This window comes from Oculina patagonica, chromosome 3, assembly GCF_052425735.1.
Source record: "Oculina patagonica isolate OP01 chromosome 3, crgOcupat, whole genome shotgun sequence".
NCBI lineage: Eukaryota > Metazoa > Cnidaria > Anthozoa > Scleractinia > Oculinidae > Oculina > Oculina patagonica.
The window spans coordinates 25,151,307-25,176,055 of record NC_135760.1 but is presented as its reverse complement, the minus strand read 5'-3'; the positions used below and the strand labels follow the sequence as shown (position 1 = coordinate 25,176,055).

General features: G+C 39.3%; 3 protein-coding genes across 5 annotated transcripts; 2 read left to right on the top strand and 1 right to left on the bottom strand.

Moving 5' to 3' along the window:
- Positions 1–462: 462 nt before the first annotated feature.
- Positions 463–12,295, bottom strand: LOC144647198 (septin-2-like). Of its 3 annotated transcripts, none has more exons than XM_078506964.1 (13): positions 11,968–12,295; positions 10,375–10,465; positions 8,901–8,987; positions 8,271–8,394; positions 7,391–7,525; positions 6,410–6,527; positions 5,138–5,239; positions 4,651–4,747; positions 3,570–3,621; positions 2,777–2,896; positions 2,136–2,229; positions 1,500–1,635; positions 463–1,433 (listed from the first exon to the last, which is right to left on the bottom strand). In XM_078506964.1, the coding sequence occupies exons 1-12, from the start codon at positions 12,028–12,030 to the stop codon at positions 1,546–1,548; spliced, it is 1,173 nt and encodes a 390-aa protein (XP_078363090.1). In that variant the 5' UTR covers positions 12,031–12,295; the 3' UTR covers positions 463–1,433; positions 1,500–1,545. The 3 variants fall into 3 exon arrangements, with proteins under 3 accessions (XP_078363090.1, XP_078363089.1, XP_078363088.1); XM_078506963.1 differs by having other exon boundaries at positions 463–1,441; positions 1,511–1,635; XM_078506962.1 differs by having other exon boundaries at positions 463–1,635; positions 11,968–12,294.
- A 138-nt stretch (positions 12,296–12,433) lies between these two features.
- LOC144647199 (uncharacterized) lies at positions 12,434–20,380 on the top strand. The gene is made up of 8 exons (XM_078506965.1): positions 12,434–12,720; positions 12,809–12,922; positions 14,109–14,142; positions 14,576–14,672; positions 15,081–15,243; positions 16,670–16,713; positions 16,947–17,003; positions 17,950–20,380. Exons 1-8 carry the CDS (start codon positions 12,480–12,482, stop codon positions 17,998–18,000), a joined length of 801 nt encoding a protein of 266 aa, XP_078363091.1. The 5' UTR covers positions 12,434–12,479; the 3' UTR covers positions 18,001–20,380.
- An 856-nt stretch (positions 20,381–21,236) lies between these two features.
- LOC144647568 (uncharacterized) lies at positions 21,237–23,360 on the top strand. The gene is made up of 2 exons (XM_078507358.1): positions 21,237–21,278; positions 22,653–23,360. The coding sequence occupies exons 1-2, from the start codon at positions 21,237–21,239 to the stop codon at positions 23,358–23,360; spliced, it is 750 nt and encodes a 249-aa protein (XP_078363484.1).
- Positions 23,361–24,749: the final 1,389 nt, after the last annotated feature.

The window sequence follows — 24,749 nt, the reverse complement described above, 5'->3', positions numbered from 1 at the left end:
ATAAACACATATTAACGTATAAACGCACATAAAAAAAAATAAAAAATGGACAATCAACAGTGTGGAAAACTTATAAAATCTTCGACTGCACCGAACTGAAATTAAGGGTTACTTAAGCCTGGTTCTCATACAATCACCCCGATCGTTTCTATCGCCTCTGTCAGTTCAAAAAGTTGAATTTTCTAACGATCGGGGCGATTATATGAGAACAATACACAGACGATTGCTAACGTCTGCGGCGATCATGGTCGTTTGGATCGCCCGTGTTCTATCCTTCTAGCTTCTTTTTCCCTTCTTCGCCACAATACTACTAATAACTGTCATACGAGAACCCCCGATCGCTTCCACTCGCTTCGATCGCCTACAATCGTTTTAGTATTTGCAAACGATCGATGCGATAGAAACGATCGGGGTGATCACATGAGAACTAGCCTTTCAATACAGAAACTGAAACCACACAAGTTCAGGGAATAATATTGTGTATTTATTTTTCAAAAGCACACTAGCATTATAAAATTATGGTGATACAAGGTGTGCATTTATGGGTGGCTGTTTGGTGCATTACATTTATATTTGTCCAATTTATTTTTTTACAATTAAAAGAAATAGAAAACTGTCACTTGTTGCTTACACTGCCTGATGTAAACGATGGAGTGAGAGAACTCAAAAAATTACCTGTGTAGATTCACGCAAACTTTCCAGTCCTTTTAAACAAACTCTCGCCTTTGTGGGGCTCTGAAAACGGGCGAGTTCAGTTTCTATTTCTTTAATATATTTAGTTTGGTGTTAATGCATTCATTATTGTGTTTGATGCCTAGTTTTGTTACCAGAAGTTCAAGAATGGGGCTGAAAGATGAAACTCCTGAACATTTTAATTATTAAGTACTACAATTGGGAAAGAGTGATTTCAAAGTTAAACTAAAACCAGAACAGAAGTAAAACAATTGTAACAGTATTGTAGTACACGGTTTAACTTCATAGGATGGTGCAAAATATCCACTTTAGAAAGACAAACATTTTGACACGGAAAAGCGAGAGGGTTAAAAGGAACTAAAGAAAACACAACAATTGAACGTAACAAGTATTGTATAACACGTAGAAAAATACTGTACAGATCTACAATACAGATTTTAGTGTATTTATAATTTATTTGACTTATATTTTAAATTCGAGCTATTTTATATTTTTTTGTGAAACAGAGAAAACTCTCTCTGTCAGCCGGAATTACCATGATCTCTTTAAAGAAGCAGTAGTCAACAATATTACAGCCATAATTTTCTTACCAGCTTTGCAAAAGGACAAGTCGTGTTACGTGACACGTTACACGATGCATAGAACTATTGTACGGTTGCGTGATGAGACAAACGAAGGCCGTGAAAGACACTACATGGTAGCATAAATGAAGGTTGTTATACCACATGACAGACACCGCAGTCTATACCATTTATGGACGATGTTGCTTTAAATAAGAATTAGTTATTGAGTATAAGAAAATCTAGCAAAAAATTACTGATTGGACGAAAATAACAAATTATCTTGGAGGTTTCAGAATCTTTCTTCGTCAACCACAGTTCCAGGTTTTTGTTTAGCCATTTCTTTCTGCATGTTAGCTATCATTTCTTGCATTCGCCGCAACTGGAAGAGAAGAAAAGATACGCGTATGAGTCAAACATTCATGGAAAATAGAAGAAGTTTCACACAAAAGAATATTTCCGGTACTCCTCGAGCATATTCGCAATTGAGGCAATTCTCCTGTGTTCTTCTTGTTGTTGTTGTTGGTAGGAGAGCGCTCGCTTCCCACCAATGTGGTGTGGTCAGGGTTTATATCCCGGACCCTACGCGTCATGTGTGGGTCGAGTTTTGTTGTTTATTCTTGTCCTTGCTCCGAAAGTTTTTCTCCGGGTTCTCCCGTTTTCCTCCCTTTACAAAAACCAACACTTATAAATTTCAACTTGATTTTTAACAGTGGAAGAAGAGCAACTCTGAGGAAATGCCACTGCAAATTTCTATTTATTAATTATTTATTATTTATTTGTTGTTGTTGTTGGTTGTTGATTTGTTGTTGTGTGAGGGGATTATCGTTCACTTCATAGTGAACAACAAAAGAACAAAATAATTTCAAGCAAGTTTAATACCTCTGCTTCTTTTTCTCTCAACATTCGGTCCTTCTCCGAAATATCAGCGGCTGCATCCCCATCCTCCAACTCGAAATTGCCACTTTTTCGTTTCCTGGATTTAGAAAAAATAAATAGATACTGGTAATACTGAGCTGTCACTTGGTCCATCTCATCTAAAATACATCATCATCTCATCTTAACTTAGATAGCATACGCCTACATAAGTTAACATAGCAAGTAGTTGTGGGAGCGAGCTTGTTGGGGAAGGAAAATCCAGTTTATTTTCGCAGAGCCGCCTGCTACGTAGGCTAATTCTGAGAATAAAGCAACGATTGTATTTCTTGTGCAAGTTTTTTACTTAATGTTTTTTAATTAAAAATTTTAGTGGGACATGCGCGGACGGTCATTTTGTAGAAACTCAAATTATAAAAAGGAAAATCTACTCCAGGTTTATAGAAGTGACTACAAGAAAAGACCAAATTGATTACTGACAAAAATCAGCTATGTTACATGAGATGGGAGAATTTTACAAAAAGTGGGTGTTCCATTGAAATACCGCTATGCTTACGATAAATGTTCATTGGTCGCGGGACGGGAAGGGGAGAGGGAAGAGAGTAGTTAGCAAAATTTCATGGAAGGTGGGTGCATGGTTCACGTACATATTTTCTATGGTTTTTCGTGGACTGGGGGGTTGTTGTCCTTTGCTTGAGAGTCGTTCTGCTCTGTAATTTTCGTAATGAACTTCTTGAGTGACATCTTTCAAGTCCTGCATGTGTGTCCTGAAACGAAACGAAACAAAATCAGGTTCGACAGTGGTCGATTTCACACTTCACACGTTTTTCCTTTTTCTCCCTGGTCACGTTAGTGGGATTAACTAAATTTTTATGTGCATTATCTTCAGTTTCGTACCAATAAGATTTCATTACATTTTATACCATGCAATGTCTGAGGGTCAAGAAAAAAGAAAAGAAGAAACTGAGAGGTGCGGGAGCTTATGGTAGTGCACTCGATCAATCTCGATCGAGCGGTCCGAGTTCGATCCCTGGCTGGGGTCACTGTGTTGCGTTCTTGAGCAAGACATTTTACTCTCACAGTGCCTCTCTTCACCCAGGTGTATAAATGAGTACCAGCGAACTAATGCTGGGGGTAACCCTGCGATGGACTAGCATCCCGTCCAGGTCAGTCAGTCGCTTCATGCTACAAAACCGGGACAAGCTCCTACCTGTATGAGCCACTGCTCGACGCAGACTTTTTAACGACCCATGTAACAGCTGCGAAAGGATAAAAGATCTAGTCTTGACTCGTCCCAGTACTCTTTTATGGCTCCTTCCGATCATCCCGGGTCATAAGAGATTGCAAGACGTCCTTTTTCCAACGAAGTAGTGGAATAGGAGAGGTCTGCATGCAGGCTAATAAGCGATCGTTATAATAACACTGATTCAACTGGCTCACCTGATCAACATGTTTCTAAGCTTGATAAAGTCACAATGTTCAGGGTTTTCAACTGCAAATTAGAACAAGAAAAAGTTTATTAGATAAATCATAGCAGTTTTCCCCTGAATTATTATATACCGATCTATATTCGATTGCATGACTCCTCCACAAGGGGGGGGGGGGGGAAGGGGAAAACCTTTCAGTGATAAACCAAACTAGAATCTTTGCAGGAGTTTTCAAGCAACTTGCCTTCCTACTGTACATAGATCATCAGTATAACGATTTGATGGGACACGCTTTGTTTTTCAACCAGAATAAACCGAGTCGGAGTCCCCGATCAAATCCCGCTCCAAAACTCTAGCAGAATTTGAACGAGTTCAAATTCGATAAGGGGTGACTATGGTACTAAAAGCACACGAGAGCCGGCGGTCATTTTGAACTCTAAATCTAGTCAACTCTCGTTATACAGTTGGCTGCAACCTGACGGACGTGTCGCGGGTACTCTCATGCACTTTTCTGATTGGTTAATCAAGGTCCAGCGGAATTTAAAAAAAAAATCTTTAAACCCTATCGTGTGTAAATAAAGGTGATGATGATGATGATGATGAATCCTTTGGGTGTTTATCCGAAGATTTTAAAAAAACCGTTTCCATTGGCGTAGTTGTATAGACCGTCAAACATCGATTTGGCTAACGCATTTTTTCCAAGCTTGTTTTGAGTTACAATCAGTTCGTGACAGTATTGTCTTGCCAAAGTGATTGGTCGTCGACACTTCAATTGCTTAGTTGCGTTAATAGTTTTTAGGGTGGGACAGAACGGCGGGAACCCGGAAGAAATGGGGCGGGAGGCTAGAGAAGAGAGAGTGGAAAGAGGTATTCCCAAGGTGACGGGAACTAGGAGAAATTGAGAAAAAATCCGCAACATTTCGTTATATTTTGCAATAGAAATGGGACAAAGACATGGGAACCACTACGGAAAGGGGCGGGAAGCGGGAGTAAAAGCTACAGGAGGCGGAATTAATGGTACAGGAAGCGGGAGATTCAGACCCCCTGTCCCCCCAGTTTCACCACAGTCATTAGAAAGTGGTGCAAGTAAATACCTTCTGCCATTCCCCAGGGGTACTGTCTAACTCGTACTTGCTTCCCTCTGACGTCTGTGACATTGTTACTGCCTATCACGGCAAAAGGAATACTTCCCTGTAGAAGAGAATGTCAACATATTATATCAAACAAGGTAGCATTTACTTTAGCATAGTCATACCTCCCATGAAGAAGGCGTTTTACAACCAGCACTCAAGGATATCTGAGTGCTTACTAGGAAAAAAGTCCCGTCTGGTCGTCCCAGACAAATAATTTTTATGCTCATTTGCCCAGACAAATTATGGTCTTCTGCCAAATAAATTACAAAAAAAAATGACTAAGACACGCATGCACTAAGACAACTGCCCTGGGCAAGCAACATTTGAGAGCTGCTTGTCCATACAGCAAGCTGGAATTTTTTTTCAAGCTTTGCAGTGTACCCTGTTTTTAAGGATGGAGCCCAGAAGCCCGACACTTCTCTGAGGCCCCGTGTTGTCAAGTACCAACCTTTAGTTCCTGGTTGATCTGAACAAATTCTTCATCATCTTCACTGTCACATTCAGGAAAAGTGTAAATTTTGATGCCGTGATCACCAACCTCTTCTAAGACCTATAGAAAGAACAAAGAAGTGTGTAAGTCTGCTACTTGATTTACAGATTTAAAGTGAACTCTCTCTATAATGGACACCTTCGGGACCATTTGGTATCAGTAATAGAGAAAGTCCGTAGTAGCGAGAGCTATTTTCAGTCTTATTCCCCGGGACTTCAACTTCTGTTCGTAATAACAGGGTGTCCGTAATAGTGAGGTGTCCGCAAGGCGAGAGTTTTTTTTATTTTATTTTTTTATTGCAAAACACACACAGAACGTTCTTACAAGGTGACATGTTCACTACTAATTACTAACTTCACAAGGCTTTACTAATTACTTACTATACAAAGCCTTACTTATTACTTACTATACAAAGCTTACTCTACTTACAGTACAATACACTGCTTACACTACCTACATGACAATTAAATTGTTTACAACACACTACTTACAATACAATACTCAATTTCTTAAAATTTAATAATTATACTTATAACAGCGCAATACAATTTATCTTTTTTAATACATTTACAAAAAATACCAACTACTTTTGGCTTATTAAAGATAAATTATAATGAAAATGGTAACTTATAAAAACTAAATCAAATTGCGCCATTCTTCTCTTACCAACATTTTGTTCAAAAATTTTAAGCTGTTTCTGTCAGGCGAGAGTTGACTGTATACATAATAGTACTTAAAAAATATTCAGCTCAAGAACACCCTGGCCTAGTGGGATGCAATAGACTTGTGCAATCTAAGGTGTACTAAGGACAAACTATAGTTACTATATAGGGCAATTTTCACTTGAGTATCAATAGTAATTCACGTTTGCTTTGGTTTTGCATTACTATGCTAAGTGATTGGTTAAAAAAATCAGGCTTCTTTCTCAATCAGTCAGAAGTAAATAGTGAAAACCAATCAGTGACTCACTTGCACACGTTTTCCTGCAACGTGTTTTGATTGGTTCACTGGGTTGCCTATGTCCATTGTGATTACATGGAATGACTACTCTGGTTTAAGTTATACACACACAATTGAAAACTCTACTAATCAGTTTTACTTAACTTGCATTGATTTTTGGACTATGATTGTTCTCCCAAATTTGTGATAAAAAAATTAACCCCCCCCCCCACAGAAAAAAAGATGTTTAATTTATAAAAAAAAAAAATTTTATAAATCCATGCCACTGACCTTTCTTTTAAGTTGTTGCACCTCAAACTTTGTTAAACAGTCAGCTTTTGCAATCACAGGAACTATGTTTACTTTAGTATGAAGCATTTTCATGAATGTGATGTCTATAGGCTTTAACCTGAGTAAAGAACGACGGTAGAAATATTAAGTTATTGATGTACCTGGAGGGATTAAAAAGTGTGTGTGTGTGCCCTGGGGTAGGGGAGGGGAGGGGAGGAGGGGAAATAATGAAAATTGCAAATTGGATATTGGAAGATAGAAGGGTAAGATGATACACTGCATGAAATGGGTGTGCAAAGTCTTTGCATTCAGGTCAAATGGCTCATCAGGCTGGAGCTTATCCTGGTTTTTCTAGCATTAAGTCACTAGGGGTATCTCTACTCCTCTCTGGATGGGATGCTAGTCCATCACAGGGTAACCCTAGTATCAAATTCACCAGTACCCATTTATACACCTGGGTGAAGAGGGGGAACTATGAGATTAAGTGTCTTGCCTAAGAACACAATGCAGTGGTCCCAGCACGAGTTTGAACTTGGACTGTTCGAGCTTAAATCCAGCACACAAACCATTTGGCTGTCACGCCCTTCACAAGGATATATATTATTTTTATCTCAGTGAGGACTTTGCACTACTCACAGTTTAAATTTATATTTGATTGACTGACTGATTGATTGACTGATTGATTGATTGATTGATTGATTGATTGATTGATTGATTGATAGATTATTGATTGACTGATTGATTGATTATTGATTGATCGATCAAGAGGAATCAGCTGTTTAAGTGTAGCCTATGATGGACAAGTATCCTATTTAGAGTGAGTAGCAATAACCCTAATCATAATTTTAACTACAGTTAAACTGGAAATAAGGGCTATAAAGGACTGTTGAGGTTCTAGGCTATAATACAGCAAATTACATTGTATTAAATAACATTTTATGATGCTTAATTATTACATAATTTAATAAAAATTATACTAACCCATGACCATGTGGACAGATAAAGTAAAGACAACAATGAACTCTGTTGTCCACAATGTGTCGGCGGTTGAGGCCTGATTCATCTTGTAAGTACGCCTCATACTGTTGATCCACATAATTAATTACAGCTTGCCAACTAAAAAAAGAAAAAAAATGTATTATTAAAAAAAACACACAATTATTATTAATATTGGTTAGCATTATAGGCAAGCATTGCGTGCAGAGAGCTATGTAGATTTTGATCTTTTCATGCATTGCAGACCTATAATGCAAGGTTTTTCAAAGTACAAGTGTGTTCGATTTTCAACTTTTAGTTAAGATATTAAAGATGTCAGTTTTTTTAAACTTGGTCAAGGTTTCATATTGTACTGTAAAGGTGTTAGGTAAAGACTGCCTTATGACCCATCAGGTTGGAGCAGGTTTCCATAGCATTAAGTAGCTACATGTAGGCTCTCCCTAGATGGGATGTTAGTCTATCACAGGGTTACCTCTTGGCCCAGCATTTTAATTTACCAGTACTTATTTATACATGTTGTGGTTTAAATTTATTGTTGGTTTAAAATTTTTCAAACCAGTTTGATTTTTTTTCTTTCATTGTCTTAAATTCATTATCATAATCTGAAACAAAGGGAAATACAAATTGAACTGGTTTGAAAAAATTTAAACCACAGCATATACACCTGGGTGTAATACTGTACTGTGAGAAGGACAAAAAACTAATATGAGAGGATTGAAGTGATGATGAAGTGCATTTTTAGCAGTGAGGGAGATTGCTTGCACAAAATACATTAAAAAATTTAATATCAAGAGGTTCAGACTGGGTGGTGTTGCCTCAAATGAATATAAATAAATTAAAACGGTGGTCTGAACAAGTTCCTTACCAGTCGGTATTGTCAACTGCATCAGCAAACCCTGGTGTATCCACCACTGTTAGTCTTAGCCTGATGCCTTTTTCCTCAATTTCTACAGTGTTGGTTTCAATTTCCACTGTCTGATGAATACGATCTACCGATATAATCAATAAAACAGGTGAATTATGATACAGAACAATACTTTACCTCAGTTACTTAAGCAGTCTAATGAAGGCTACCTTGGTTATAAATGTTCCACAATTCTTTTAGAAATTCCAGATGGGATATGCTAGCCCATTGCATGTGATACCCAGCAACAAGTTTACAATTTTATTTTTATAGAGTGGTACAATGCGAGGATGGTGTATTGCCCAAAAACACAGTACATGGTGATGACCCCAACCTGCATTCAAACTTGGACCAATTGATAAGGGTCCATTACGCCACTGTGTAAATCCCTTGTAAATTAAAGAATGATGTAAACTTACAAGGACTTTTATCCCCTCATCATCACATCAGAAGTGAGTAATGTCTTGAAATGTGGGGGGGGGGGGGGGGGGGCAAAATTCTTGTTTCTTTTTGGGGGGGACTACAACCCCCCCCCCCTGCCGCCCCCTTGCGCCGCCACCTATGAACATAAATTATACAAATCAACCTTACCTCTTGCCTTGGGAATAGCTGTATCATCATACAAGTCTGTCAGGAACAGGCTGTCCACAAGGGTTGACTTTCCCAAACCAGATTCACCTAGACAGTGTAGGAAAAGGCAAAAAGAAATCATTAGACTCATAAGTACTCTGTTGATGTACAAGTCAATTTAAACTCAAACATCCTTTCCTCAAATGTGACAGATCGAACCAGAGTTTGTGTAAGACGACCAAAGGTCTTGTAGTTTAATAATTATCATAATTATATTATTGTCATCTTGATATACATAAGCAAGCAGTAGCCTGCTAACAGCCGCCCCCCTCCCTTCAAACATCGGGGTTCGGAGGGGGATGGCTGTACACAGGCTAGCAAGCAGGTGCTTGCCCATAAAGGTGGGGGGTGGGGGAAGAGTTGGGGAGGGGCAATGTGAAGATGGGTTCTTTGTTACAATGGACTAAATGGAATTGATTGGTCACATGGTGCATATTTAAATATTCCACATGGGGGGGGAGAGTGGGGGGGTCTAAATTTATTTTTTTTTTTAAAATGGGGGGCGCTGTTCCAGATGTATATGAAGTTTAATTAATGCTTAATTACTGTTCCCAAGGGATACAGTTGATTTTGTTTTCCAAAAATCTCACTGATTCCCTAGGAAGAGCCAAGGGAAGCATTGAGATTCGAAGGAAACAAAATTTCTCTTCAGGCCAAAATTTTGACGAGATTCTTGGCAAGATTTTGGCTGTCGGGAAGTTTGCTTCCCGCTGCGAATCTTGGCAAGATTTCCGGCAAGATTATGTCCGCTGGGAATCTTGGCAACATTTCAAGGTTTCCGGCAGGATTATGGCTGCCGGGATTTTTATTCCTGTCAAGAATCTCGCCGGGATTCCTGCCGGGATTCCCGCCGGCCATAATCCCGGCTGGATCCCGCTCTGGTCCAGCCAGGATCTCCACCGGGATCCCAGCAAGATCCCACCCCCTTGTTTTTTACACGGGGGGCTGTAGAGGCTGACATGAGAAGTTGGGGTCACTCCTGGACCACACTGGGAAGGCTAGCCAAGGACAGAAGCAAATGGAGAGCAGAAGACATCAATGGTCTATGCTTTGCCTAGGGGCTTAGCTAGGGTGAGTATGAGTGACTGTAAAAACAGATGTCAATTTCATCACGAGAGGAAGTGAGGCCAGAAGTGCCTTGTGCATCAAAACAGTGGCAAGATCTCACCTTATTGCCTCTGGTGTTGATATGCTATAAAGGCAAGCTTAGAGTACGCATTGCATGCCTACATGTACGTCATTCAACCGTGATACTGTGTGGTCGTAGTTGGACCATCTGCTCGTATGTGATGGCAAATGTTATTCATTAAACTATTATTCATTATTTTTCCCTTTTCTTCCCCCGCAAAGAAATGAACACCTTGAAATACATTATCAACAAATTAAGTTATGAACAAGTTATGAACAAGTTATCTTAAAATAAGAAAGCACTTACCAACAACCATTAACGTAAACTCAAAGCCTTTCTTTACAGATTTTCGATGCACTTGGTTAGGAAGATTAGCAAACCCAACATAGCCGGGTTCCTATGAGAAAAAGACAATCAAACTTTACATATGTCCGTATTTATAAAGCACCCGAACCTCGAATAAGCGCCCACCTCAAATTTCCATTCCTTTTTTCTTAAGCACCCACCCTGAAGGTAGAAAAAGGTAATAAGCGCCCAGCCTCGAACAAGCGCCCACCCCCACCCCACAAAAAAGGCGAAGTGCAGAAGAGGAGTTAAAATTGACTAAGTACCACTAAGAGACTTCCCCGAAGACCGATTTTTTCTTAGTATTTTACAGAAACTTTCAATGAACAGTTAAAATTCCTGCTTTGGTACATCTTCATGTTTTGTTATTACTTATTGTTTCGTTACAAAAAAAAAGTACTTACTACTTGCTGAAAATGGTGAAAATTTAATAAGCGCCCAGCCTCGAATAAGCGCCCACTCACAAGGTCCAAAAATTTAATAAGCGCCCAGGGCGCTTAATCGAAAAAATACAGTATGTGCAAATGAACAATTTTTGGCCCCTGTTTCTGTCCACTGGTATTATGGGATACATCTAATCTCACTCTCACCCCTACAAAATAGATTCTTTGGGTGGGGTGGGAAAGGGATTATCTGATCTCAATGCTTTAGCTGTAGACTGATTTAAGATTCGAAATGTCACAAAATCAAAAGTAAACATTGGGATTTTGTGGCACTAATTAAACAAATGAATGAAACAGGATAAATAGTGATTTTACAAGGTTTCAGACACGATTAAATTTTGGAAAAACTAACAACTAACCGCAAAATACGTACTCGACGCCCTTACGGATGTAATAGCATTTACTTTAATCGAATTCCGATCTAAATTTGTAAATTATCAGTATTCAAATTGTGGCTTTTGAATAGCATTATATTGATCATATTGGCCATTTATAGACGGATCTTTCAAAAAGTAAAAACAATTCTAATTTTAACCAATGCATAAAGTGTCATTATTTTATCGCATATGATAACAGATGTAAAACCTTATACGGGTTGATTGATGTGGATTACGGTTAAGCTTATTTGGAAGATCAGAATGCAGACAAAAAACTGCAAATCGACCCGGAATTTCGCGTGGGATTTATTTAGCAAATAAAATTGGCGCAAAACTACGAACTGCAAAATGATTGAAGCATTTTGTTGTCCGAGTACTTAAATATAATGCTTCATTATTAATTAGATTGACAGATTTCTAAAGAATGAGTAAAAGGGTGGGGTATTTATTAGCTAAACTTATCATATCGACAACACACTACTGTGTTCGAATGCACGAACTCTTTTGCAGTGTTTTAAAAGCGAGCGGGATATTTCAGCGTTTAGCAAAAGAACGTTCAAATCTTACCGGTTCTTTGTGTGAAGATTGCATCGTCCACAGACCAAGGAGTTGCAGAATGTAAATAAGATAAAAGTTAGCGCCAAAATTGATTCAAAACTTGGAGAAATCAATTTGTTGGTCGGCCAGAAATATAATCGCCGGACATCAAACCACTAACATTTTGACAGAGTTACAATACCTTTGAGAGCTTCGGAGTTAGCTTTGCTTCCTCGGTTTGCTCTTGTGCTTGAACTCATGATTGTTCTTTAAGAAACACTAAAGGCACCTTACAAGAATTCGTCCGTAGCTTGGGTATAACAGGCCCAAAATACTTTGAATATATTATAATTATGAACGGATTCCTCTCATTTCGTCTCCAGACTTCCAAATCTGTTTCCTTCCGGGCGCCAAGAGTTTGGTCGAGTTCGATTGCACGAACGGGTCACGAAAAACCTCAAGTATGACAGAAATATGACAGAAATTAGCATAAGATGTAGTTTATATAGGGAAAATGCACTTGTTAAACAGACAAACGTAAACAAAGTAGAAAAGTTACGCTGACCGCGGGAATTTATAAACAAGTTCGCGCGAAAACGGCGCACGCAACTCGCGTGGTGTTCGAGAATGTCTCGCGTGTTGTTCTACAAATCAACGCCCGCAGTTGTTCACGGGAAACCAAGTTTCTAATGGCGGCGAGCAGAGGCAAATGGAAAGCATTTCACGTCAACAACATTTAGAAACAAGAAGACAGAACTCTTTTCAAAGTCTCACCTTGAACAATGTGACCAACACTTCGAAGACGAGTATCAATTTGAACGTTACGACCCCGTTTATGAGTTATGCGGAAATTCTAAACGCAAATTATCGACCGACAATGGTTTCAACAACTTCGACCCCAACTCCGTCAACACAGACTTCGCCGTTTTATCTTTTACGCGACGATGCTCGTGAGTTAACTTAGTTATTTTAGCATCTGTGGTTAATCCATCTCTTATTTTTGGCCAGCGATAATTCTGTAATCTCTCTTTATCGCAGCAACACCATCAGAAACAAATAGCAACCTTTTAGTAAAACATGGCTTCGAGCAGACCTACCAGAAGAGTAAAAAAGTCAAGGAAGGCTTGAGTTCGTTTTTGCCGCATTTACCCGGTAAGGCTTCTCGTATTATACGTGAAATATGTCTTTAGTTATTAATTATTATAATTCAATACCGACCGAAACATGTATTGTTTAATGACCTTTCATATTGGCCTTAGCAATACTTTTTACTTTGCATAGTCGATAGACAATAAGAATTACAATAAACAACAATTCTTCGCTCGGGTTTTGTAACGTTGCGATTGCAACACACATAGATCTTTGTACAGGCCAGAAAATTGTTCAAATTCTTACAGATGTTACAAGGGTACATAACTTTAAGACATCAAGGAAAAAAATGGAAAGAATGGTTACTAGACTAGCCTTTAAACTATGAAAACATGCTCTTGACACACATGTATACAGCTGTTTCAAGAAAGTTTGCCCTGCAAAAGGGTAAACGCATAAGTGGCAATTCCAAAAGGTAACATGGGTACCGTTAGTAAACGTTTGTTTAACTGAAGTTCCCGGTGTTTCAACACTACAAATGGAGAAAGCATGAAGACTTTCATTCATAGTTTCTCTTTCCTTTGCAATGACATACTGATAACTACGATCAGGCAATGGTAAACAACCCCTACCCACAGTACCTTTTGACATTGTAGCATAGTACTGCGCTATTATGCCTTTGTACATATAGGACAACCTTTATAGAAACGGCTATTGTCCATAGTGCATTATTGAGTAGGCATGTGCATGTGCTTATGTAAAAGTACACTGGAGTTGTACACTGTAACTACAGAAACCAGATCAAGTTCCATCCTGATGGGTCACTAGGCTCAAGCGCAGAATTTACCATCCAATGCTGGAAATAATTTTTCTTACTTAAAAGGACATGTGTCCTTCCCAATTTTTATTTTGAACGAACATATTAGAAGATTGGTCGGACATCAATTCGCATTTTAAATCAAACACATTGAATTTTACAAGACACAGTCACGTAAGTTCTCGGACATCATGTCCGAACATATTGCAAAATTGGCTGGACATTTTGGTATATTTGATCGGACCGACAGTAATTTCCAGCACTGCCATCTCTTAGAACTTGGTGTAGTAACTAAATTTTATTAACTCTTTTCACATCAGGTACATCAAATTGGTAGTTTGTCAGGTGATTTTTTAATTATGCTTAATGTTAAAAAAATGCATCAATTGCAGTTGAAGTTATGTAAACCTTTTGTTCTGTGTAATATTTCAGGTGTTTTAGATGAGCTTGGAGGACCAGAAAATAGGTAAGCTAAAAACATCCTTAAATTTCACTGTCCAGTTTATTTTGTAGTCTCACAGTTTACTCAGCTACTTAATTGCTAAAGACTAGTGGTTTTATTGGTTGATGGCTGCTACTGCAGTGCTGATGGTAAGTAGAATATTTCAAGCAGCTACAGTACAACTTCTTTTTTCTGTCTCGAGAAAGTTACACTGTCTCGAGAAAAATGAGACGCATCTCATTTCTCTCGAGAAGTGGAAACTTGCATTTGAGCAGTACTGTATTTGTATCTGTTGTGGTTCAATTTTACCCTTGGAAACCCATCAGTTCACTAGTACACATTTCTACACTTGGGTGGAGAGGGGTACTCTGAGAATAGGATCCAGTTCAAACCTAAATGTATATGAATGGTAAAAAATAAAGCATAAATTTTATTATAATTTATAATATTGTTTTAGTCTTCGCTCTGTGGTTGACAAGCCTCCTATTGGTGGAAAAGAGCTCCTTCCATTAACTGGACATTCCTTGTCTGGATTTCGCTTAAACCCTGGGCCGGTAAGTGTTGTGATATTCACACCACCATGACATTTCTTGAGAAATCATCTACTTTGATGGAAAAGGAACATACATGAAAAAATGTAGTTCAAGTTGAAGCAGCCATTAGTGAGAAGAACCAAATGACACCTGTGAAGGAGACCCCTTGAAATGCTAAGCAACCCTCCAAGTTTATTTTTTTTTCCTTAGTGGCCAATTGGCCACTGACTGCTCAAGTTGGGTCGCCAGTGGAAAATTTTAGTCGCAAAATTAGGCTCAAGCTTTGAATCCTTCTTCTCAATTTTAGTCACCAGGCTGGCGACTTCAGTTCAAATTAAGTTGACAGCTCCAAAATTTTAGTCGCCATGGCGACTAAAATGGTCTTAACTTGGAAGGTTGCTAAAAGTTATTCTGTTGCTATGATTCCAGATTCCTGAACAGTTCCGCTTTATGAGTCAACATCCAGTGAAGAAGAAACACAAACACAAGAAGCACAAAAGCCAAGACACTGAACGGAGTAAAGAAGGAGGTGAAGCACTTAACCTGGGGTCTCATGCGCTGGAGCAAGACAAGCCTACATCCTCTTCTACTGGTACAATATCAATTTGATTTTTCTTTTGTAAAATGTATTTTCCTACAATGTACATTTGTACAGTGTAACTTACAGCTGAACCTTTGGTATTATTTTACATGTAGTTAATTGAAACTGTTCTGTATTAAAAACGTATAAATTGTTTGTCAGTGGCAAAGGGCATAATTTTGGCTACTTCTTCTAAAAGATAAGAGATAAGAACTTTGGGGGCGGGGCCGGGGGGAAAAAAATTGGAAAAAAAAAAAAAAAAAAAAAAAAAAAAAAAAAAAACCCCTTCCCCCCCCGAAAACCCCGGAAAGCACAAACATAAAAAACTACTACCCCCTACTTAATAGTAATCTCCCCATAGGGCTTTTCAGAAACTATTTACAATAAAAAATAAATCTACTTAACACTAATATTTACAAATAAAATTGAAAAGTAAATAAAATAATGATTAAAAGTTTAAAAGAAGATGATCCCTAAGCTTTGATTTAAAAGAGTACAGAGATTTAGCGTTTTTGATTTTAATATCAAGGCTGTTCCATAGGTTTACGGCTCTGTATGTAAATGTTCTTTGGCCTGCTGCGGTCCTGAACAGTGGAATTTGCAAGCTCTGGTGTTGGCGGGTTTTTCGTCCATGAACATCAGACCTTTTACAAAACTTGTTGCTTAAATAACTGGGTGCTAAATTATTTAGACATTTGTACATTAATACTAAATCTCTTCTCTTTATCAGTTGGAATGGAATGGTCAATGGTTGTGTAAACAACAACATATACATGTACATTTTGTGCAACAACATACACTGACATTATTTTGTTCTTGGACCTTACCAGTATGATCTGTACTTTTCAAACCTGGCTTCTGGGAAGAGTCCTTTAGTAATCTAACTTATAATAAGCTGATTAGTGTGTCATTTGTTTCTATACAGTAAGGCATCTTTATTGAGACTGACTGCCAATTGGTAACACAGGGCTTAAAAACCAATGATACTGACATTTTCTGCTACATGTATTATATGTACCCATCACTTTCCTGATGGCCAAGTAACAATTTTGGATATTTTTAGCTGTCACGTGAAGTAATGCCATCAAGAAAGTCCTTCAGGCTAGCATACAGTGGCTCAAACTTGCCCAAAGGGCAACCTGTAATATCCATTTTCTTTGCACCACAATTAAAGTCTTTTAACACCTATTTAATATCTGTGGAATCTGGGAACTAGAACTTAAGACCGCGTTGCGCGCATGCGCAGAAACAGTGCGAGCAGTGAAAGCGTGCTCTACTGCACGAACCACCATTGAACATGTTTACTTCAACTTTTATACACGTTGTGTTGTCGTTACCGCGTTTCTGTTACTGTTAATTAGAAGTTTGATCAATTCGTCGATTAAAGTCAATTATTTCAATCTTGTGGTTTACACAATATCTGGTTATTTGCTCATAGAAAAACCTGAAGGTGGACATGATTCGAAGAAACACAAAAAACAGGTTTGTAGTACTAGTGTTAATTTTGAGACCTCAGTTTTCATGTGCGTGGTCTTGTAACATAATGTATTGCATAATTATTATTATTAAAATACACTTTCAGGATATATTGTTGAAGAAAACACATTGTACATGTATGTATATTGCAAATCCACAGACTGACTTTGATGTGCAGTACATTGTAATGTATTCGGCATGTATGTATACATGTAAGTGTTTTGTTTTATATTTTTCAGAAAAAGCATGACGATGGTGAACGAAAAAAGAAAAAGAAAGAAAAGAAAAAGAAAAAGGTAACTTGTAACACATACATGGATTTTAGTATTTCCATCCTTATTTTTTCCATGAAACGGGGACAAAAAAAGGAAAATTTTGTAGGTTTGATTTCATTTTCCATTTTCAATGAAAAAATGAAAAACATATTTTTGAGACTTTATTTTCATTTTTAGATTTCAGTTTCCAAAAGATGAAAACTGATTTTTGTGTAATTCATTGCGCAGTTTTACAAAACTGTAACTCAAAATTTCAGAATTCCAATTTTTTGATCTTCTCAAGTGGCTATTCTGATTGTTTAAGAAAGTTTTAGAACGTGTCTGCTTTGCTTTCATGTTTTAATTTGAAAAATTCATCTTAAATCAGGAAGTGTTTTCAATCCAAAACTTCAGAGAATTATCATTAAGTCATAATAATTAATGCAGATTATTCATACCCTGTGTTCAAAGTATATGTATAACAAATTTCTATGGAAAATTTTTGCTAGGAACTGACAACTTTAAACAATGCTGGACAAGTATCACCCCCCTTCACAAGAAAAAAAAGTTTCTTCATGTCTCCCCATCAAATTTTTAACCTGATTATGTATCTAAACCCATTGGCTATCGTGCTGGCCTAAACCGGCGTTGACGATTGTTGCTCTTTCTTCCACTTGTGACGTCATCATCTTTGATCAAAAAAGGCATCACTTACACTCAAACTCTGCAGGAGGAAAATCTCTTTCCGATGATGCCCCAATTAGAGTGATTGGGTCAATTGTGCTTGAAATACTCACAAAAAATGCTTAAGAATTTAAATGAAATCTCTGGGAGTCAATGGGTTAACCTCGCTTTCATTAATTTTGTTTGCATTACCAGTCAGTAGAGTCTCATTTATTACACCATGCTTTTATCTGCAGTTACATATACAGAGTTTAAGCTAAAATGTTCATGCATGTAGTGATTGTTTTGATTTATTTAATTTCAGAGGCACACACCAGACGCCACTCCTCCCGGTGGAGGACTGGACCCCAGCTGAAGGCTGTCCAGAATGTATAAACTATTTCTAGAAATAATTATAATAATTATTAATAGCTACATCTAAACTTAAGTTATGCCATCTTTTTAGGTACAGATATATGTAGAATTTATGGGTTGTTTTAGCAACATTGTACAAAGTTGGTAGCTGTAGCAATGTACTGTACCTTGTTCCAGGCTGTCAAATGCTAGGGAGCAGGTGCAAGAGGCATGTCCTGACTGTTTTGCCTCAAATTGTGCATGGTGAGTGGCGTGTTACCATGCAAAAACAAAGTGTAAGAAAAATCGCATACGTTCCTAGAAACATGTGACAAGCCTAAAGAACGTCTACGAATGAGGCTAAGTCAGAGGAAGATGTGTACATTTTCAGAATAATCTTTACAGAAGCAGTTAAAGAGTTAAACTGCCCTTATCCAGTTACAATACTTGTGTATTGAAAGCACACAGCTTTTTCATTCATTCACACTCTAAACTACCCATCGAGACATTCAATTCTACTCTTCTTCATTGGCTTACCAACTTCTTTGAAGAAAGCCTTGGACAAGTTTCCTACCAATTGCTACCAGAAATGTTTTTGTTATTTAGTCCTACTAAACTCTTACATTGGTAAGAGACCTATAGTGCAGATCAATAGGAAGAGTGCAAATCCTAAGGTCACCAGGAATGGCAGTTATACAGAGTTGTTAATGCTCTACTGCTGCACTGTCAGTCTCCATGGTGGGCATGGTATACTGATAGGTATTTACCTGCAAGTCCATACGTGTGGGTTGTTTTATACGTCAGTGTAATACTTTAAAATGAAGAAATAATGAGTGGAGGTAGTATCCAACAATGATTTAAAAAACAAATCTCATTTTATGGTGTTGCGAATTTAATTAATCAATTAACAAATATTGTCACAAGATTCTTTTAATAACACTTTATCCTGAAACTTACAAATACACTAAGCTTGTCATTTAGATGAAAAAGCTAAATAACTGTTAATTTTACTAAATTTATTGATTCTACACCCTTCTTTTTTCTGAAAAAAGTTTGATTTAATCACTTTTTCGACCACATTTGTTGCAAATATCTATTATTTAACACTAAAGATAAACTTCACCTGTTTTGTCTTGTAACTTAAATAGACTGCCGTTGTAAATACAGTACATTAGCTGCCTAAAATGGAGTTGTTTGCATTCACTCAAATTGCAAAGCCATAAAGTTATTGTACAGAAAAAAGAAAACGCTTTTTAACTTCTGTTTACATGGCAATTATATCAGAACATGTATTAGTTAAGTACTTTCAACTGCATTACTTTCATACATACTGAAACAAATCCATCGAGAGATATAAAGTGAGGCATAATGGTGCAGACCTGTTATAACTGGTTCTCAGTCCCCGGTAGTTTGTAAAAATCGCAGCATCCTGGGAATAAACATGGATGGCGAGTGGGATCTCGGACAAGAACACTCTTCCCTTGATGCAGTGCAACCCTTTTAAATCATTCCCATGCTTCAGAAGAACGAGTCAGTACGACTCTGCCTGAGTTCATTTCAATTGTCACGCTACAGTTTTAATCACGCACGCAACGCTTTTCTGCAAGGGAAGTGTTGGAAAATGATTCAAGAAACGGCCACAAAGGAGGGCAGCACAATCTGTGCTTTCGTTGTAATTTCTTTTCCTGTCGTTCCTAAGTTTTTTTTTTTTTTAACTTATGATTAAAAGTAGTTGTTCAAGGCATGGGCGATTCCATTGGTGCAAAAACATTCATTACAATGGGGTGGCAGGAGATGTGACTATGGATCAGTTTTTCTTATTTAATAGAACAAAATTCTTATTACTTTGTAGGGTAAAAGCTTCTTGTTTAGCCATAATTGGTATGAAACACTGAATGATAATTGTTAAACAATGATTATTGTAGTAAACTGTATCAATACACTTGTCGTCCTAATTATCATGAACCCTCTTTTTTATTTTCTCGCATGTTAAGACCCCTAAGACTATCGAATGTTGTCGGTAGTACTTCTGTTATTTATTTGTATTTTGTAACTATAATTTATAAAATTTAGTGCCCGCACCAGTATCTTAAGAAAGGGCTCAAATTTAGCTGTTTTGTGGTATATCAAAGAAAATGATAAAAAGCAATATTTAGCGCCCCGAAACGGTGTCCTTAAACAACAATTAGTTGCAAACATGAAATCTTACAATATAACTAAATTTCACGTGAAAGCAATGTCTATTGCTAAGTAAACTGTTGGTACTTCTTTTAACACTGAAATTCCACGTGTTAGAAGATCCAGTGATTTATCATAGACAATTTTTATAGATTGGTAGATTGAAATATTGTTAAGTAAATCCCAAATAAAATAATTAAATGCAGAGGTGTCCATCTGCGATTCTTTCCACGGCATACGCATCTTAGTATTCTGTTATTCTGTGATGTGTTACACTTTTAAAAATAGTCGCTTATCTTATCTGCGGTGCGCCATCTCAGTTAACTTTTCAGGACAAACAAAAACAATTTACAACAGCTTTATGATAATCGTAGCATCCAGGGGGCTGTCAATTGAGATGGGGAGGTGCGAATAAAACCGTGGATTGACAATTCTCTTTTTATAAACCCCTCTCCAGATGTTCTATACTTAAAACGTCCTCCACTCGATTCTCTAACCCCCCCCCCCCCCCCACCCCCGCCAAAAAAATTAGTAAACTACCGTATTTACTCGAATAAGCGCCGCGGCGCTAGTTAATTTTTTTCGCGTCACAAATGCGGCGCTTATTCGAGGGCGGCGCTTGTTTAAAAATTGGAAGCGAATCTCATTCTGTACGAAGCAAACGCTGAGAACAGGCTACTTGCGCAGGTAACAAGGAAGAGAAAAGTTGGGCATGTTGTGCCGCCAAAGCTTACGGCCTTCACAACAGACCTACGATAGAGAACTTAATGGGCGAGCGCTGAAATATAATCACTTTGAATCGAAGATCATTGCTTTTGATGAAAAGAAATATCCAATGCTGTTTAATAGTTGCTTTGTAGTGTTTTTTAGTTCTACGGAATTCCTCGAATAAGCGCCGCGTCGTAACTGCGGTGCTTAATTGGGTAGGAGGGGGGCGGCGCTTATTCGGGGGCGGTGCTTATTCGAGTTAATTAATACGGTAAGCAAATATTATAAACAAGATGAGATTCGATACGTGTTGGAATTTAGCTCACATGTTCCTTCATTTTTCGTTACGTTTGATTTTGTTTCTTTCGTAAGATGAATCAAGAAGCAATCCGTAATTTGACACTCGAAACATGTGTAAGCGAGAAGAAATGCCTATTTAAGACACTTTAATTAGCATAAACTAACATTTATTAGTCAATTAAAGCAAACGAGAACAAACTGTCAGCACATTCTTGATGCCCATTTATCTAGCTTTAAATTGATATATAGCATGACAAAATCCGTTAAAAGTCAAAGGCGTTGTAACCTGGGGCAGCTTTTTTTTTTTCACTCCAGATCCAAAACCGGCCAGTTTAAGACTTGAATTGTACAGTTTGGGTTCTTTTGCAAATCCGCCATCACGGGACTTCATCCTAGTTTTCACTCCAGGTCCAAAGGAATCGAATAAGAAAGTGCTACATGAGGCACTGAAAAAGACGGATTTTGGCCCTTGATCGAAATACCACCACGCACATTGAAGTCTATTTTCTCTCCAGATCCAGCACAACCGGTCACTGTGATACTAGAAGTGAACAGTTTGGGTCTTTGTGAAAAAAGGCCATCACGTGGATTCCTCATAATTTTCTTTCTAGGTTCAAAATAATCGAATAAGAAAGCTCTCCACGAGCCACTGAAAATGACGATTTTGGGCCCTTGTATTGAAATACCACCACGTAGATGAGAGCTCCTTTTCACTACAGATTCAGCAAAACAGGCCACGTTGAGGCTTGAAATGAACAGTTCGGCTCTTTTTGCAAATCCGCCATCACGTGGATTCATCCTAACTTTATCTCAAGGTCTTTTAAAGACCCGAATAAGAAATTGCTACATGAGCAACTGAAATGGTGAGTTTGGGCCCTTGTATTGAAAAAACCACCACGTACACTGAAGCATATTTTCATCCGAGATCCAGCAAAACCGGCCAGTTTGAGGCTTCAAATGTACAGTTTGGGTCTTTTTGCATATCCGCCATCACGTGGATTCATCCTAGTTTTATCTCTAGGTATCAAAGACTCGTATAAGAAAGTGCTACATAAACCACTGAAAATGGCGAGTTTGGGCCCTTAAATTGAAATAACTTAACACCACGTAGATGAAAGGTTATTTTCACCTTAGATCCAGCAAAACCGGCCAGTTTGAGGCTTCAAATGTACCGTTTGGGTATTTTGCAAATCCGCCATCAAGTGGATTCATCCTTATTTTTATCTGTAGGTATTAAAAACTCGAATAAGAAAGTGCTACTTGAGACACTGCAAATGGCGATTTTCGGCCTTTGTATTGTAATACCACCACGTAGATAAAAGCTCATTTTCGCTCCAGATTCAGCAACACTGACCACTGTGGGACTTGGAATGAACAGTTCGGCTCTTCTTAAATTTTTTATCTCTAGGTCTGAACGAATAAGAAAGTTCTACATGAGCCACTGAAAATGACGATTTTGCGCCCTTGTATTGAAATACCTCCACGTAGACAGCCGACTTCGAGTGCAAGGAGCTGCACAAAGTGTCTTGGAGACATCCCCGGTCCCGCCACTGGCACCAGCTAGACCTCGTCATCACCAGGAGAGCGGACCTCAGCAGCGTCCTTCACACGCGAAGCTACCACAGTGCAGATTGTGACTCGGATCACTCCTTCGTTGGCAGCAAGATCAGGCTGAAGCGGCGTAAGATCCATCATGCCAAGTCTAAGGGTCGCCCCCGCATCAACACCTGCGCTACTGCCGAACCAGCCAAGGCTCAGAGCTTCGCCGAGACCCTTCTGAAGAAGCTTGATGACCAGACTACAACCGAAGACACAGACGCCAAATGGTCTCACCTCCGCGACGCTATTTACGACTCGGCCATGTCCGCTTTCGGGAGAAAAGAGCGCAAAAATGCTGACTGGTTCGAGGCGCATTGGGATGAAATGGAGCCAGACACGGAAGCCAAAAGGATAACCCTGTTGGCATACAAGCAGAACCCTTGCCATAGCACACGCGACGCCCTCAGAGTAGCTAAGAGCAAAGCCCAACAGACCGCCCGCCGCTGTGCAAACGTGCACTGGCAGAACCTGTGCGCCAAGATCCAGACAGCCGCCGACTGTGGCTACGCCAAAGTGATGTACGAGGTGATCAAGACCGCCACCGGCCCTACGAGCGTCAAAACAGCATCAGTCTGGCGAAGACATTACCGACCATAGCAAGCAGCTGCAGCGTTGGGTCGAGCACTATCTCGAGCTCTACTCGACCCAGAACATCATGACAGATGCTGCCCTTGATGCCTTTCCCGGACTTGCATCCATGGAGGAGCTAGACGAGATGCCCACATTAGAGGAGCTCAGCAAAGCCATTGACAACCTCGCCTGTGGTAAGGCGCCAGGGTTGGACAGCATACCAGCAGAAGTCCTAAAGCATGGCAAGCCTTCCATCCTCCAGCCGCTACACGAGCTCCTCTGCCAATGCTGGGAGAAAGAACACATCCCACAAGACATGAGAGATGCTAGTATTGTGACCCTTTACAAAAACAAGGGTGACCGAAGCGATTGTAATCGCGGCATTTCACTCCTCAGCATTGTAGGCAAAGTCGCACTGGTTGTACGTGTCGCACTGGGTCGCCTGCAGAGTCTCGCTTCGCGAGTTTATCCAGAGTCCCAGTGTGGCTTCAGAGCCGGCAGATCCACAGTAGATATGATCTTCTCCCTCCGCCAGCTGCAGGAGAAGTGTCGTGAGCAGCAGCAGCCATTGTTCCTCGCTTTTGTGGATCTGACAAAAGCCTTTGACCTGGTCAGTCGTAGTGGGCTCTTTCAAATCCTTCAGAAGATCGGCTGTCCACCTAAACTCCTCGCCATCATCGGCGTCTTTCACAAGGACATGCAGAGCACCGTCTGCTTCAATGGAGCCACCTCGGATGCCTTCCGAGTCAGCAGTGGGGTAAAGCAGGGCTGCGTTTTGGCGCAAACCCTGTTCGGGATCTTCTTCTCGATGTTACTCCACTACGCCTTTTCCGATTGCTCGGAGGGTATATACATTCGGACGAGGTCAGATGGCAAGCTTTTCAACATTGCCAGGCTCCGCGCCAAAACCAAGACCCTTAAAGTGCTCATACGCGAGCTGTTGTTCGCGGATGATGCTGCCCTGGCATCCCAGGCGAGGCAGGCCTTCAACGCTTGGTTGATAAGCTGTCTCACGCCTGCAGGAAGTTCGACCTTACCATCAGTCTAAAGAAGACAAACATCCTATAGCCCAAGATGCAGAGACACCTCCCATCATTACCATCAACAGCACTGAACTGGAGGTCGTGGACTCTTTCACCTACCTAGGGTCAACAATGTCAAGCAAGGCGTCGCTAGATGTCGAGATCAGTTCAAGGATCGGCAGCCGGCGTTATGGTCAAACTCAACAAGAGAGTGTGGAATAACGACCTGTTGAGCGAGAGGACCAAGCTGCAAGTCTACCGATCTTGTGTTCTTTCCACTCTCCTTTACGGAAGTGAGTCGTGGCCCACATACGCCAGACATACAAGAGAAGCGGCTCAACGGGTTCCACCTCCGCTGCCTTCGGCGTCTCCTTCAGATTAAATGGCAGGACAG

Excerpts from the sequence above, each read along its gene's own strand:
- LOC144647568 (XM_078507358.1), top strand. The coding sequence starts at position 21,237 with ATGAATCAAGAAGCAATCCGTAATTTGACACTCGAAACATGT. Across the intron at positions 21,279-22,652 it reads ATTTGACACTCGAAACATGT|ACAGCCGACTTCGAGTGCAA; the intron begins GTAAGCGAGAAG and ends ACCTCCACGTAG.
- LOC144647199 (XM_078506965.1), top strand. The coding sequence starts at position 12,480 with ATGGAAAGCATTTCACGTCAACAACATTTAGAAACAAGAAGACAGAAC. Across the intron at positions 12,923-14,108 it reads GTTTTTGCCGCATTTACCCG|GTGTTTTAGATGAGCTTGGA; the intron begins GTAAGGCTTCTC and ends GTAATATTTCAG. Across the intron at positions 17,004-17,949 it reads AAGAAAAGAAAAAGAAAAAG|AGGCACACACCAGACGCCAC; the intron begins GTAACTTGTAAC and ends ATTTAATTTCAG.
- LOC144647198 (XM_078506964.1), bottom strand. The coding sequence starts at position 12,030 with ATGAGTTCAAGCACAAGAGCAAACCGAGGAAGCAAAGCTAACTCCGAA. Across the intron at positions 7,526-8,270 it reads GCAGTTGACAATACCGACTG|TTGGCAAGCTGTAATTAATT; the intron begins GTAAGGAACTTG and ends TTCTTTTTTTAG. Across the intron at positions 4,748-5,137 it reads AGATCAACCAGGAACTAAAG|GGAAGTATTCCTTTTGCCGT; the intron begins GTTGGTACTTGA and ends TCTCTTCTACAG.